This window comes from Tauraco erythrolophus, chromosome 8 (assembly GCF_009769465.1).
Source record: "Tauraco erythrolophus isolate bTauEry1 chromosome 8, bTauEry1.pri, whole genome shotgun sequence".
NCBI classification, from domain to species: Eukaryota; Metazoa; Chordata; class Aves; order Musophagiformes; family Musophagidae; genus Tauraco; species Tauraco erythrolophus.
Genome location: NC_141472.1, coordinates 7482004 through 7497434, shown reverse-complemented (window position 1 = coordinate 7497434; position 15431 = coordinate 7482004). Strand labels below are relative to the sequence as shown.

The window sequence follows — 15431 nt, the reverse complement described above, 5'->3', positions numbered from 1 at the left end:
GCTGGTGACTTCACCTGTTAGGCTCTGGGAAGCCACCAGCTAGGGGACAGAACGGTAAGAAAACTGAGCGAAGCACTCCTCTTTCCCATCTGTCTGAGAGAGAGAATAGGTGCTCTCCCCGCCCCAGCACAGGCTCCAGAGCAGAGAGCACTTCAAAGGCAGTCGCTGACTCCCACAGCACAGAGGCCAGCTCAGCAGGGACTGTGCAGTGCATCCCATCATGATGCTGGGCACAGGGGAGGCCCCAAATCCCACGCTCTTGCAGCAGACAACCAGCCTGGACAGCATGAAGGGAAGATAAAGACAGCTTTGATCTACCCAGAATGAAAGACAGTCTGTCTAGATGTATAATACAACACAGCTTGGCAGCCTTTTCTTCTCAGATCACCAAACTGGTCTGAAAAGGCACTTCACTCCCCATCCCATGAGGGAGGATATACCTGGGGAAAAACCTTTGAAAGTGGAGTTTTAGAAGAGGTTCGATAGAAAGCAGAGACTCTGCAGCACCATGGCAGCACTCCTCCCTGGCAGAGGCAACAGTCCATGTGTTAAGATCAGCACTGAGATATCCTATGCAGGAAACACCCTCGTGGTCCCATGCAGCAGCTGGTAAGTCAGTGGCCATGGCATCTGCAATGGTCCAGGTTCAGGCAGACAAGGCCTCCAACGTTGTCTTCCCCGCCCCAGCCAAGGATCTGGATTGCAGTTGCCCAGCCAGAGGGCTGTTGGGATGCAGCCGGCAGAAACGCCCTAGTGTCCAGATGGGGAAGACATTGCGGTATGCAGTGTAACTGATGGCACATGACTTGTTGAACACCCCAGCAATATTCTCCTGAGAGAGAGACAGAGAGCAAGATGGTATGGGTGACAGGGGACCACAGTGTGTCCAGGATATGCTGATGAGCTCATTGCCTTCCTGAAGTCCCCCACCAAAAGCCACATGTGGCTTCCCTTCCAAGTAAGGGAAAGAACACCATTGCAATGGCAGCACAAGGCCCAGACCATCTGCAACACTAGGGGACCCCTTGGAAAGACCAGAGGAAAGATGTACCTGAGGCCAGTCCCCATTGGGCAGCTGCTTATCAATCAACACTTTGATGCCCCTTTCCAGCACGTTGATGTCAGGGTATCTGCAAAGCACAAGAGAGATGCGAGCACTCTTATCCAAACCATCTGCAAACCCCCATCCATGTGCTTAGGGAACTCAACCACCTCCAGGCTGCCCTGAGCTTGTCCCAGGCATGCTGCGTGCTTTGGGAAGGCCCCTCACAACCCTAGGACACCAGACATTATGAATACGGCAACGTTTTCTCAGGCTGGAAGCCTGCGGTTGTGATCCAGACCTTTGCTTTGCACTGGCTCCCCCTTGCCCAGCATTATGAGCCCCACTGGCCTGTGGAACACGGCACAGGCAGTGTCTTGTTGCAGGAGGCTTGTGACCGAAGAGATCATCAACAGACATGTCTGGGTGCATGGCCCACACCAGTCAGCCCCAGAGCCCGTGCCAGCCCTGCCACACAGCCTAGCCTGCATTTCCCACCTCACTGAGCACTCAGGGCCAGGGGGTGCCTGAAGAGGTGAAGGCTGTTCCTACCTGACGGCCATGAGCCCCAGCAGGGCCCAACACGTGCTGTGGATCTGCGACGCGGCACTCTGCACGTACACACGCTGCTCGCACGACTCGAAGTCCTCTCCCCACCCACCATCTGCCATCTGCTTGGAGAGCAGGAACTGGCAGGCCTGGGCCACCTCTCGGCATGCAGCCCTGCAAGGATGGGGCAGAAAGTCAGACAGGGCTGGGGACAAGGAGCATTCGCGCACTCATGTTTCCCAGCTGCAAACAGGAGCTGTGCTCTGCTCTGCCCAAGACTGGGTCTGCCCTGAGAGTGTGAGGCTCAGGCAGCGAGTGCCCTGGTCGTATCACAGGCACAGGATTTGGGAGGAGCAGTTCCCGAGGCAGGAGACCCCGTGCGCAGCCAGAGCACCCACCCAGCCCCACCAGTTTTGCCCCGGCCCAAGAGGTAGGCAGGGGCAGGGGAACCAGATAGCCCCTTCTCACCCATTGCGGTACATGTGCTGCATACTGGCGAACGCCTCCAGACCAAACCAGGTGCCATAGGTGAAACAAACCCCCCAGCTCCTAAGAGGAAGAGGAGAGCGGTACTATCAGGGGTGCAAGGCCCCAGGTAGAGGCAAGCTGCCACACACCCATGTTCACAGCAAGAGCAGAACCAGGCACAGAGCTGCAGCCCGCCTTCCCCTATGGCACAACCGTGCTCAGTTGCACCCCAGCTTGCTCAGGTGTCAGCAAACACTCTGGGACCAGAGGAGTTGGGGCCACCCTAACTGCCAGGGGTCGGGTCGAGGAGAGAGAGGAGAGGGAGAGGGAGAGGGAGAGGGAGAGGGAGAGGGAGAGGGAGAGGGAGAGGGAGAGGGAGAGGGAGAGGGGAGAGGAGCCAGAGGGGCATCAGTCCCTACTTGCCCTTCCCACAGATCCTGCCAGCCAGGAATGCTTGCCATCATGGGCCCTCTCACAGTGTGGCAGACAGGGGAAAACTGGACACCGGGAACACTGCTTACCCTTCCCACGACCCATCAGCTCGCTGCTTTTTGCGACAGAAGTCCAGGCCCTTCTGCAGAGTCTCCCTGGTTAGGAAAAAATACATCCACGTCAGAAGCAGCTCAAACTCAGTGGCTGTTTCATCAGGGGCATCAACCAGTCTCTCTGAGGCTTTGATGGGTTCCACTATTAGAGGGCTCACGAGGCAAGAGCATGCAGACAGGCAGCCACATTGTTCAGGATCTCAGAGTCAAATCATGCACCAGTTGGGTGCTTTTCTGCCTCATGTCAGCACACAAGCAGGGGACCCAGCCTGGCTGCAAAGGGCAACTGTTGAGTCAAGAGGCAGGCAGCTCTCCACCAATTTTCCCCAGCCTTATCCCAAACAGCCTGTGCCCTGCTCCTTGAAAGAGGCTGGGCCCCAGCTTCTTGGGGGGTGCTCTGGTTTGGAGAAGTCACCAGCGTCCCAGCTGTGCACACACCAAGGGCCACCGCAGGGGCTGCTCCATGCCAATGCAGATGTCCAGGCAAGACCCTTGACAAGGCTCAGCAGGGGCTGTGCCAACACAGGCCACAGCAAGCAGCATGGGACATTGCAGCCTGTCTGCTCCCCTACCCGACTCTCATCTCAGTGCCTCACCTGACCTCTGGGTCTCTGTGCTCAGGGAACTCATCGTGGAAGTGTCTCAGTGCCTGCATGACAGCCGATGTGCACTCCACGTAGGTGTAGTCAATCATGATGTCACCTGCCAGCAGGTGAAGGGTGTCAGTGCAACAGCCCCTCTGCTGGGGGGCCTCTGAGCCACATGCTGCCAACCTCTCCCTTAGAGCCAGGGCACAATTCCCACAGAGAGACCTGGGGCAAAGCCAAGTACCCACTAGGCACGGCGAGGCCAGTCCACTGTGTCCCTTCACAGTGGACAGGATGACCGGCCCCCACGCAGCTTCCCTTACCAAACACCTCTGAGGGGTTCAGCAGCTCCAGTAAGTGGCCTCCTCGCTTGGTTTCGTATGTGGCAAAGCCTCCATCCGAGTTCCTCATGCTCAGCAGCTGCCCAGACAAGCAGACAGAGGGGCTGGGACTGGCTCACAGGCAGGACCACTCCAGTCTGGCCCAAAGCCAGTCATGAGGACAACGTCAGACCCCCAAGTCGATGGGGTTGGCAGACAACCCAGGTCCAATACCACGCTGACAGGCAGGCCCAATCTGGACCATCACATCACATTACATCACACATGTAGCTCCGTATCACAGTAAAGATGGTGTTGCCGTACCAGGCCACAGGCCTTGTACTAGCTTAGTAACACCCGATCTAACAACTCATCAGCCCTGGACTTCTCTTATTTTAGCTTGGTTTAGCTGCTTGCATTTTCCTTTGCAGCACTTACCACATTCACAGCATCAAAGAGGCGCTCAGGGGGGACAAGCTTGGCTATGAAGGGGCACTTCTCCTGAAGCAGCATAAGTGACTTCAGTCCCTCTGCTGTGCAGTCTGCCACGATCCAGCCACAGTCTCGAGTGCTGAAGGGGAAGCCACCCTGGAAAGGGGTCACAAGGGCTCTGCACTTTTCCTTGACCTGTTCCTTTTGTGTAAGGTGGGTAGGTGCTGCCCCTCATTCCCATCCCGTCTGTCCAAACCCCTGCCCCATTCATGTGTCCTTCAGGAGACCAGTTCCAGCCATTGTACCTTGTTCATATGGCGATAATATTTCTGGTAGTCAGGTGGGTTCTCTGGGATCTGCCAAAGACAAGAAACAAGTAAGGGCAGGCTGGAGGTACTTGGCTGCAGGACCATGGCTGAAACCATCGCAGATGCAAAACTGTGTGGGTCTGGGCACCACCTGTCCTTTACTGAGGGAGGCACAGGGAAAGAGGTCAGATCTGGAGCTGGGAGTGTTGAAGATAAATCACATTTTGGCCTAGTTTCAGTAAGCGCTGCTGAAGTCCCCTCTTAGGGTGCTTTCCTGCCAGGGAGCCATCTGCCTTCAGTGCTCCCATTGGCAGCACCATGAGCAAGACCTATGACTGCATCAGCACCAAGCTGCTGGTGACAGTGACCTCCACCTTGAACCACTGGTCTGGCCAGCAGGAGCTGAGCTCATGCAGTCACTAGCCAAGAAGCCTGGGTTTCCCAGAAGAGTGTCTCAAATGTGTGGGCACCAGATAGGACGAAGGACAAAGAAGCCTAAGCTCTCAGTTTTCCAGCCCTTCTTAGCCCAGGCAGCCAACCCAAACATCCCTTGGTCTGGCCAATGTCCTCTCCAAGCTGAAAACATGGCTCCCAGCAAGAGGGAGCAGAAAACAGGAGGCTGTCCCTAGGACTTTACTAGTCCAACCCTTTAGAAGAGCTCTTCAGAAGGCAACAGATGCATCCAACAGAGAAGCAGCCAAGCCTGCATAGGTAGCATGTAAAAGACACCACCAACTGGCTCTGCTCACCTGAGTGAAACGGAGGAACTCATAGGCATTTTGGAGGCAGGTCGTGAATTCAGGCATCTTCTGGGCTTCTGCCTAGAAACAGAGATGTGCAGTCAGCATTCAGCAAGGGGCTGTGGCCACCAAACATGCCTCTCCGGAAGAAGAGGATGTGCTGAGACCTTGCTGACCTGCTGATCTAGGCGCTGTTATGCCTTGCTCTTCATGTAGCCCTTTCTGTAGGTTTGCATTCATACTTTTCCGTTACAAACCTCTACAGTGAGAACTGAACAAACAACAGGTGCCAGCATCACTGAGAGAGATATCTGCATCATCAGGTTAGGGGCTTACCAGGGCAATCACACCACCCTCCAAAAAGCATGCCCACCACAGCTGTCTCCGCCTGCAGGAAAGCAGGAGATGTGCACACTGTCCCTCCCAAATGGCAATACTCTGGGGCCAAGCAGAGCGAGGAAGATGGGCCGGGGTTTTACCACAAGACTACAGCAACTGGGAAATCTAACCTGACCCACTCAGTCAGTGCTGTGGCCTTCTGTTTCAAAAGCAGCTGGCAAATATGGCTGAGGTGGGCTCTGAGAAGACGTTGTTTGCCTGGCTCAGTCATATGATGCAATGCCAGAATTGCCACAGCAGAGGTCTGAGGGGATGCACAGTAGAAGCTGCTAGTATTCAGGGGTGTGCCAGGAGCGACCATCTTCCTAACACAGCACGCAGCACTGAGAGGTGCATTACCTCCAGGAAGGCTTGGATTGCAAAGGCAGTATCCCAGAGCTGGGATCCATTTGTGCCCTGGAAGAGAGAAAGTGGATAGTGAGGGGCAGGTGCTGGCAGCAGCCTGAGCCAGCTGTGGGGTCTAACAGACAGCATATCCCTCCTGCATTAACCCCACTAGCTCCCTCCACGCTGTGTCTCAGTTTTATGTCACCCAGCATCACGATTGATGGGGACAGATGCAGCAGCTCAGACAACAAGGGAAGAGGAAATGAGACAGCTGCTTCAACCTGCTCTGTGCACAGCCAAGACAGGAGAGGTGGTTAGTGATAAGGAGCAGAGGGACCCAATGGCTATGAGAGAAGAACAGCTCAGACCACATGCAGTATCAGGGGCCTGTCTTTCTCCTTCCCTTCTCCCAGGACCCGTGGGGATGAAGGGGATGGAGGCCTAGAGCTGCCCCCTCAGCTCACAGCCACAGAGAGGCAAACTAGCAGGATGGGCACTACTCACTCCTGGCACAGCCAGGGGAAGCGGCAGTGAGACAGACAAGGCCACCAGGCACCAAAGGTGAGATGCCAGGAGCTCAGGCCCAGGGTCAACAAGCTATCTCATTATTCCATGGGCTGCCTCAGCACACCAAGGTCCCTCGGTCACAACTGAACTCCTACAGCACTTCACCTGCATCTTCATGCCGTCGAGGCCAAGCCTGTGGAAGGAGAGAGCACAGTGCTGCAGTGTAGGCACAGCAAGTCCAGGATGCAGGTCGGGAGCCACAGTGTGCTCACTCCACAGGGATCAGAGCCCTACACTATGTCAGAGCCCTTACCAGAGATAGTCAGGGATCCTGGAAACATGCTCCTGAAAAGCTGGGGAGTTCTTCCCATCCACAAACCAGCGAACCAGCATGTTGATCGTCTTGGAAATCTGCCGAGAGCAGCACTGTCACTGCTCTGGATACAGCTTCTTCCAGCCCGAGAGACATATATTCCTCCCACCCAGCACAAAGGCATCTAGACGTGGTCCCAGGCTTGATTCCAACAGCTCTATCTGTGGCATCACTCAGCATAGCTAAGTTAGTGGGGTAGGTGCCATGAAATTACTTCAGAGATTCCCCTCACTCAGATCATTTCCCTGGACCACGAGAGGTACCCCTGACCAGGGCCACAGCTGTCCCCATGCCCTCTGCATCTTCTGTGCCCTGTTAGCATTAAGCTCTTGAGTGTTAGGAGCACCAGGAGTTGTGCCTGAGCAAGATCTGGTGATTATGGTTACACGCCACAACTGAAAAGGGCTGGGGGGACACAAGCTGGTCTCTAAACACCAAAGGGCAAGATTTTTAAAGGATCAACAGCCAGTGTCCTACCGGCCCAATGCTGATGCACTTGGTATATCTGTCATCAGCTCTGATGTGGTCATACAGCTCCGCGATGGCTCGCTGCCGCAGGCGAGTGCTGTGGTGGGCTTCGTACACATTCATGATGGCTACAGGAGAAGAAAGGGACATGCAATGAAAAACCCACCCCATGCAGCCAGATTCACGTGCTGTGGCAGGCTGCACCACTGTTCACGTGATGACCAGTCGAGGGAACTGCTCTGCCCCAGAGTGGCCTGAGCACCTGAGCACAAGACCCTGCTACTCTCAGGGAGGGAGAAGCCCAAGGATCACACAGTTCGTATCTCTGTCCCAGCTCCAGGGCATACATCAGTAGCTGGGAGTAGACCCTAAAGAGCCCCCATGGTACAAGGCAGCTTCAGTTGCACCACCACCCGCTCACATGGCAAGGGCCCTCCCACTCCAGCCAGCACTGCACTCACCATAGGCAATCCCCAGCAGCCAGCTGTGGGGGGTGTACACATCACAGGCAGCCACATTGTTCCTCTGGGCTGGCCAGTCTATGCTGGCATAGTCTTGCACATACAGCTCCTGCGAGAAGACAACAAAGGGCATCAGCCTGGCAAGATGGGAGCAAGAGGCAAGCAGAAGCAGCTTACTGCTGGATGTCAGCTCTGCTGCCTGGACAGAGACACTGTGCAGGTAAGAGAGCTGTCACTTTGCAAGCCAGAGGCTGGCCCATAAGGACATGGTAGGCACAGCAGGTGGTCAGGGAGCCATGTATCCTTGTCAGGAAGCTCCATCAGGGTCAGCTCCTTACCTGCCGCAAGCTCTGGATGAGCTCGTCTTCTTCTGCTGACAGACGCCTGGCATAACAGTAGCTCATGGGGAGGTAAACCTGGCGGCAGTGACACCAGAGCCGGGATGGGTGGGCTGGGAACCATGTAGGAAGCAGCCTGTTCGAAACAGAGAAGATGCTACTGTGAGGAACAAGGAGGGCCAAGGGCAGCACAGAGAGATGATGTTTTGACAGGTGGATGCTTGGAGCAGAGCACACCTTTCCCTATCACCTGTACCAGGTCTGCTGCTGCTGGTACAGCTGCAGAAGAAAAGAACGGAATATCCACACAGCCTGGGCCTGCTCAGATCCTCCCCACCAAAGCTGCTCCCTCCCCACCAGGGCCAGCAGACACTGCTCCTGGCACAGCTGACACAGGGCAGGCAGGATCTTGAGCTCAGAGATGAGGGAGGGGAGAAGCTGGTTCAGCGGCTTCTCTCTTCCCCACATGACTCTGAAAGCAGATGCCCAGACTGATGGTTAAGTGCATTTGATGACAAAGCAGCCCCTGATTTCCTCTAGGGAAAATGTCATACACTTTCCCTCTCTGACACCAAGTGGCCGGCCCCCTGAGTAATCAGAGAGGGTAGGAGTGAGGGTTAGAGCTGGAAGCCTTAATGTGGCTGTCCTGTCCTGCTAGGGCCCAGTTCTGGCTGGCCACAAGAGCAGAAGTTACTGGTGGCAGGCAGGGAGCACATGGATGTATCGGGGACCCTGTGGGTAAAGCTAACAGGGCTGAGCTCTGGCACCTCCCTTTGGCACAGTGTTCAGCGCTATCTACCCACCGGCTGGCCTTGCTGCTGGCATTCCAGCTGACAAGCAGCCTGAGCACCCCCAGTTCCAGCCACAGCTGGAGTTATCCCAGCAAACATCAGCGCCTGGCACAGCTCTGGGTCAACGCTGGTGGCAGGACTGACAATAGCCCCTACCTTCACATCAAGGGTGGCACATACCACATCTCTGGGAGAAGCGTGTTCATTCCCTCCCAGCTGTAAACGTTCAAGACAGCCAGCCAAAACTTCCCCCAGGAAGGGATTCCCACAGCACCTCCTGCAGAGAGCGGTATCAGCTTTCAATGTTCAGGCAACCATGCCAGCTCCCCACTTTCTTCCCAGTCGCCAGGTCCACTTCTCCCCATGTTTGGGAGCACGTCACTCAGGCTGGGACACATGTCCCAGAAAAGGGCAAGCAGGCAACGGTACAAAACTGTAACACACTTTCTCATCATTAATTGAAAATGCAGATGCCATCAAGGGCAAGCAGGAGCAACAATTCCTCCACTACTTGGCTGCCCCCCATGTTCCAGGCAGCCCTTGGGTCCCGCCAGACCTCTCTCATCAGCATACCAGCCCCATGGCTGCTGTGCTGGGCACAATGGAGCTGACCTTTGCTGTGCAGGTTGACACGGGCACGCACAACGTCAGGGTCATCTGGTCCGACCCCCAGGATCCTCAGGGCTATGTAGTTGAGTGCTGTGCCAAACACTGTTGATTTGTCTTCCACATGCCTGTCGCACATACAGAGAGACAGCAGAGCCGTTAGCATTAGTCAGACACAACCCACTGCACAGGGCTGTCTGTCAGGGTGAAGTGGGATGCCAGGGATGACTACAGAAAAAGGGAGACCCAAATAACCCCGGGAGAAACATTGCTCTGCACTACCCCATCACACATGATGCTTTGATATATAGTGCCACAGAGGAGATGCAGCCAGACCTGACGCTTCAGCCATCTCTGTGGCAAAAACATGGCCACAGAGATGTGGTACTTGGGGCGCCACACAAGTCAGTCCAGCCACCCAGAGGTACCACAGCTGCTGAGTCCCACTCCCCAAGACTGGGCAGATTTGACAGCAGCTCCAAGTGCTGGATCTTGGAGGTGCCATGACTACAAGAAGTATCTTTCTACTCACAAGCCCCAGCCTCCATCTGGGAGCTGCACAGAGCGCAGGTAGCGCACCATCTCTTTCCGAAACCCCTCCGGCAGCTGGATCTTGACGGTGTGGCACGTGATGAGGAGACCTGGAAGATCGGACATCCTGAAGCCAAAAGTGACACATTCCACGCTCTGAGGGAAGGCGCCCCGCGAGTCCTACCTGGCAGGAGGAAGAGGGGCCCGCCGTAGTCGCCCGCCCAGTGCCCGTCCTCGGCCTGCAGGGCGGCGTAGAACTGCATGCCTTTTCGGGCAGCCTCCCGGGCCGTGTCGGCCGCCGGCAACGGCGGCAGCGCCTCGTCCTGCGGCGACACAGCGCCTCAGCGAGGGCCGCCTCCCGCCCCGGGCCCCGCCGCGCGCCCCCGCCGCGCGGCCCCCGCCCCGCACCGTGTCCAGGCCGAGGCTGTGCTTCTCCAGCACCGTCTGCGCCCGCTGCTCGCCGTCCGCCTCGCCGCCGTCGCCATCACCGTCGCCCAGGTAGCGCCAGCGCTGCCGGCCGCCCTCGCAGCGCAACCGCCAGGCGGGCAGCGCTGTGGCCGCCGCCGAGCGCCGCGGGCCGCCGCGCCGTCGCACCGCCCTGCCGGAGACGGGCCCCGTTAGCCACAGCCGCCACCCCCGCTCCGCCCGCCAGCCCCGCCGCGCCGACACCCACCCGCCGTCCGCCGCCATCGCCGTCCCCGTCCCCATCACCGCCGGGCCGGCAGCGCGGCCGCGACCCGAGCTGCGCCACCCTGGGCCGATATCGCCCCACGGGCGGCAGCCAATGGGGCCGCGAAGCCGCGCCGAAAGCCCCGCCCGGTCGCAAGCCCCGCCCCCTGGGGCGGGGCCAGCGGGGAGGCGTCCCCCGCCCCCGGCGGCGCGTGTGCGGGGGCAGCGCCAGGCGTGGGGCGTGCCGTGCCGGAGCCCCACGGAACCCGCATCGAGTGGCGGTGGGTTATAGAGGAGCTCTCCCGCGGCTGCCCCCTGGCCAGTGACTGTGACACCGCCCTTTTGCCGGGGGGATGGCGGGAACCTCCTGCCGGTGTGTGCCTGTGGTCCGTGTCACAGCTGCGTGGGTGGCCTTGCTCAGAAGTCCTCTGCCAGCCCCAGCAGCCGCCACGGCATTAAGTGCACTTTTATTTAGAATCATAGAACCGTAGAATCATAGAATCATAGAGTGGTTTGGGTTGGAAGCGATCTCAAAGATCATCCAGCTCCAACCTCCCTGCCATGGGCAGGGACACCCTCCGCTACACCAGGATGCTCAAAGCCTCATCCAACCTGGCCTTGAGCACTTCCAGGGATGGGGCATCTACAACTTCTCTGGGCAACCTGTTGCAGCGCCTCACCACCCTCTGAGTGAAAAATTTCTTCCTTATATCTAATCTAAATCTGCCCTCTTTCAGTTTAAAACCATTACTCCTTGTCTTATCACTACATGCCCTTGTAAAAAGTCCCTTTCCAACTTTCTTGTAGGCCCCTTTAAGTACTGGAAGGGGAAGTTAAACCAAAGAGCTGTAAAGATGCCCTTTCCACCAGGGACTCCCTTGCAGGCTGGTGCACAGAGCCGAGGGAGGTGATGCTGTGTGGGGCCAGCAGGCAGCCCAGCAGAGAAAGGGGGTCTGGAGGGGAGCAGGCAATGAGCAGCAAGAGCAGCAGCTCATGGGGGCACAGTACAAGCGAGTGGTTGATCAATATGGACATGTACCCAATGGAGTGGGCCTTGATGGCATTTTACCACTTAGCAGTGGTGGTTCCTCCTGAGGAATCCTCCTTCCATCAGCCACGAGCCCGGGCTTAGTTCCACAGGCATTGCCCTTGGACCTGGTGGCACCTGCTGCGCAACCAGCTCTGACACCTGGCCCCAGGGCATGCCATGGTGGTGCTGCCCCTGGCTTCATGAGGATGTGCTGCTGCACGTGCCCCCACACACATCCTCCTTCTTGCAGCACCTCTTGTCATGGGGGTGTCATTGTGCTGCCACCAGCTGCAAGCTGGCTCCTCTGCCCCGGGCACAGAGACCACACTCACTTCCCCAGGAGCGTCATCTCCCCACAGACCCCCCAAGAGCCGCCCCATACCTTTGGGTGACAGCGCTTACCCTGAAAGCGACTGTCCCTGTGCACCTCCAAAGCCTGAGCATGTGGTTTCCATCGTTACTGGAAATAATAAACCAGCTCCGGATGAGTCTGGGTGCCCAGCCTACATCCTCACAGACCACAGGGGGCATGTCTCAGTGCTGCACTGACGGGGTCAGTGCCCGCACTCCCACTGCCCCCATGCTCCCCAGCTGCCCTGCAGCCCCACCAGCTGCTGCTGCCTCAGGAACCTGCTTTCGCTCACTGAACCTGCAGAAAAGCTCCCGGCCAACGAGATGCTGGCAGCACCCTCTGAAAGCACCACTGGCGGCAGCACTCTCGATTGCCGTCCTCAGCACAGCTCTCCCTGGGTGGCAGGCACTCGCTAAATACTGGGGCCCTGCCCGGGCAAGGAGGTGACACCCATAAAACATTTTGTTATGTTTTACGGGTGTTGTAACCATAGGGTTAGAGGAGAACAGACACTTGGCACCTCCTGTCATGGGTACAAGGGTCGGTCAGCCCTTATAAAAACATGGTCAGGGCTGGGGTGAGGGTGGGTGGTGGTTCCATCTCTGGTATCGGGTGATGGGGTGAGTCAGGCATCCCCACTGTGAACCCTGGCTTGGTGCCTCCAGCATGGGCAGTGTCGGGAATGGGGAGGTGTCACCCTCCCACAGGTGCTGCCGTGGATCAGTGGTCCATGAGGCCTATGAGAGGGGACAGAGCTCCTCCCGTCCTGTCCTGTCCCAGTGATGTGCACCCATCTGTCTGCCAACACCTCCAACACTGCCCCGCGTTTAGCAGCGCTCTTTTCCTGGGCCAGTGAGCAGATGGGTTTTAGCCCTTCAAAACCTCTCGGCGCAAGAGGGCTCTCCAGATGGAAATATGAGCTCCATCAGGTACACAGGTGGCTGGGAAGGGGTTAGCACCCTGACGTGAGCTGGAGAAACCCAACAGGAGTCTGGGGAGGTGCATGAGGAGTCAGGGAGCCCCTCAGGGACAGATGGACACCTGCGGTTGCACTCGTGGCAGAAGCGTGCAGCCCAGGGATGGCAGGCAGGAGGCAGGCCTGAGCTGGGCTGCAAAGGGGATTTTGTGGGACAGAAACGCCTGACTGGCAAAGACTCGTGCACAGGCTGGGGCCCTGCAGCCACATCCCAGATCTGCGGGGACACGGACTTAAAGTGACATTCTCAACATGGATGAATTTCCCTTTCCTTTCCTCCTGCAGACATCGTTTTTTCTACCATCCTTGTCCCTCCAACAAAATGCAGTCTTTCTGTAACACACGCCAATAAAACCTGCTCTGGGAAGGAAGCATGTGAGCCAGAGATGCTTTTCTTGCTGCTCTTGTGTGTTGGAAGGGATGGGTGAGAATTTAACACATACTTGTTTAAATGCAGTGATAAAATTTCTTGCTGCTGCCTTTCAGAGCAACCTGGCTTCCCTCCTACCGCAGAGGCAACACCAGATCAACTAAGCCAGTGGAAAGTTCAGGCAGAAAAGCCCAAATTCACAGCTGTAAATACCTGTGATCAAAATTCAACCTTGACTCTAAGGTCTTGGAGGCAGGGACCCCCTCCATGTCTGTGCACTGCCTGGCACAGCAGTCCTTGGGAGCCTCAGGGAGCAAGAAGTCCCAGGGATAAAAGAGCTACTCCCAAATGGGGCACCCATCAGCACCTCAGGACAGAAACATGCCTGTGAATTAATACTTATTGCATTCACACACTACAAATTGAATTCAATTTAAAATGCTCCTCTGGTAGCAAACAGCTTTTCACTCATGTCCAGCATAACTTCAGGGATTATTTGAAGAGGATACAGTAATTTTATTTGGGAATTATAGAACTAATTTGGTATTTATTTTATAAACTAGGCTTAGGTCACACACAGTTCAGCCCTGGCTGTGTTCAGTAACAGCAGAATTTTGTCTGAACAACAGTCCTGGAGTCCTTCTGGGAGCTGTCGTGGCATGAGGATAACATCTTTGACTTGTGCCTGGTACCACTGGTCCTCACTAGAGAGAGCTGTGTTGCGTCTCTTGCACAGTTTAAATGGACAAAAGGAACTCTAGGAGTTGACTGATACGAGTGTTGTATTTGGGGCGTAATAGCCTGTTGTTTATTTTTGGTTTAAGAAAAAAATTCAACGTAATGAATCTGCCTGAGACAAGCTTCATGTAAGCATCTCCAGTTCCTTGGGGATGTTGAAAGCCTTTGCCTGAGAAAGGGATGCTGCCAGCTTGCAAACGCAAATGCCACAACTTCTCCCCTCTTACTGGACACAAGACTCAGTTCACAAGGTCTTACCTCCCAGCTGCTATTTGTTATGCTGCCAGAGTAAAAATGGCAAAGGAACTTTAAAGCCATGGGATATCACCTAGTTTATGTTAAACGTGGCCGCCTTTGCTTTGAGAGAAGATAGACCTGAAACGGCCTTTCTGTTTCAGCAGAAATATTTTAAGCAGAAACACAGGTGGTTTAGCAGCATCTAGAAAAGACCCACAGTTCCCTCTGTCCTGGTGAAGGTAACTGGGCTGCAGGCAGCCAAAGTGTGACCTCCAGCACCTGCCCCACCTGCCACGGCTGCTGCCTGGACCAGTGGCCAGAGGGACACTCCAGATGGATGCTGCAGTGCCTTCTCTCAGCACAGCTTTGATGGAGGACATACTCATATATCTTTTTGAATAAACTTGAGTAGTCTCTTGTTTCAGCAGAATTCAGCCAGGAACTGACCTAAGCTCAAGGCTGTGTTTTAGATAAGGTGGCAGCAGCACAGTTTGGTGTTTCCCAAAGGGGTCATACAAAATGCCAAGATGCCAGCACCTGGTGGGCCAGCAGCAAGGTTCAGAGCTGATCCTCTGCAGCCCTAATGCCCGGCTGAGCTTGGCGGACAGTGGGGGAATGAAGGGATTGGGGAAACAGCAGTTAGCCAGAGCCCAGAGCCCAGGATTTAGGAGATGAAAGTGGATGTAAAAATACCTTTGAGAGGGAGGCTCCATCTTAACCTTGCGAGTCTGTTCTGTGGGGGCAAAAAAGTCCCATTGCTCACAGCATGGAGCCTGCCCTGTCCCTCCTCGCCCTCCGGTGGGGCAGAGGCGGCACTCGCACGGGGCTGGCAGGGATGGCACAGGGCACTGAATTGAGCCCGTCATCTCCTTCCAACAACTTCAAGAAGCACCAGCTCATTTCCACAATGTGTCCTGATGTTTCTGCTTCTAGGCACCATTCAAGGCTTCCCGTGAGGACTCCAGCTCATCTCTGACTGCTGTGCTTGTGGGTTCAGAAATAGACACAGCGGCCACGGCACAGAGCCGGGGAGCCCGTTATCCGCAATGCCACGCTGTGAGCTGGGACTGCAAGCACAGCACTGCGGAGGCAGTAGCAGCTTGTTCCCCCTCCCACCCAAATTCCTCTGCTTTCATTTTGTATCCCAGCTCAATGACTGCTGGCCTTTGTCGCATGGTCCGGCAGAGCCTGGTGCCACACACACACCAGGAGACAAAGAAACACACTGGCTTTTCTCCCTGAGCCTGCTATGAAGAGCCCACATTGT

At 56.1% G+C, this 15431-nt stretch overlaps 1 protein-coding gene across 2 annotated transcripts; it reads right to left on the bottom strand.

Moving 5' to 3' along the window:
• Window positions 1-608: 608 nt before the first annotated feature.
• LSS (lanosterol synthase) lies at window positions 609-10497 on the bottom strand. 2 transcript variants are annotated; one of them, XM_086615516.1, is made up of 22 exons: window positions 10466-10497; window positions 10201-10390; window positions 9977-10115; window positions 9794-9902; window positions 9268-9389; window positions 8836-8932; window positions 7865-8000; window positions 7527-7635; window positions 7075-7193; window positions 6538-6635; window positions 6390-6417; window positions 5730-5786; window positions 5001-5072; window positions 4249-4299; window positions 3950-4099; window positions 3515-3611; window positions 3201-3306; window positions 2581-2646; window positions 2060-2140; window positions 1595-1765; window positions 1052-1130; window positions 609-832 (listed from the first exon to the last, which is right to left on the bottom strand). In XM_086615516.1, the coding sequence occupies exons 1-22, from the start codon at window positions 10480-10482 to the stop codon at window positions 647-649; spliced, it is 2280 nt and encodes a 759-aa protein (XP_086471642.1). In that variant the 5' UTR covers window positions 10483-10497; the 3' UTR covers window positions 609-646. The 2 variants fall into 2 exon arrangements, with proteins under 2 accessions (XP_086471642.1, XP_086471641.1); XM_086615515.1 differs by lacking the exons at window positions 6390-6417; window positions 6538-6635; window positions 10201-10390; window positions 10466-10497 and having other exon boundaries at window positions 9977-10093.
• Between the last annotated feature and the right edge of the window lie 4934 nt (window positions 10498-15431).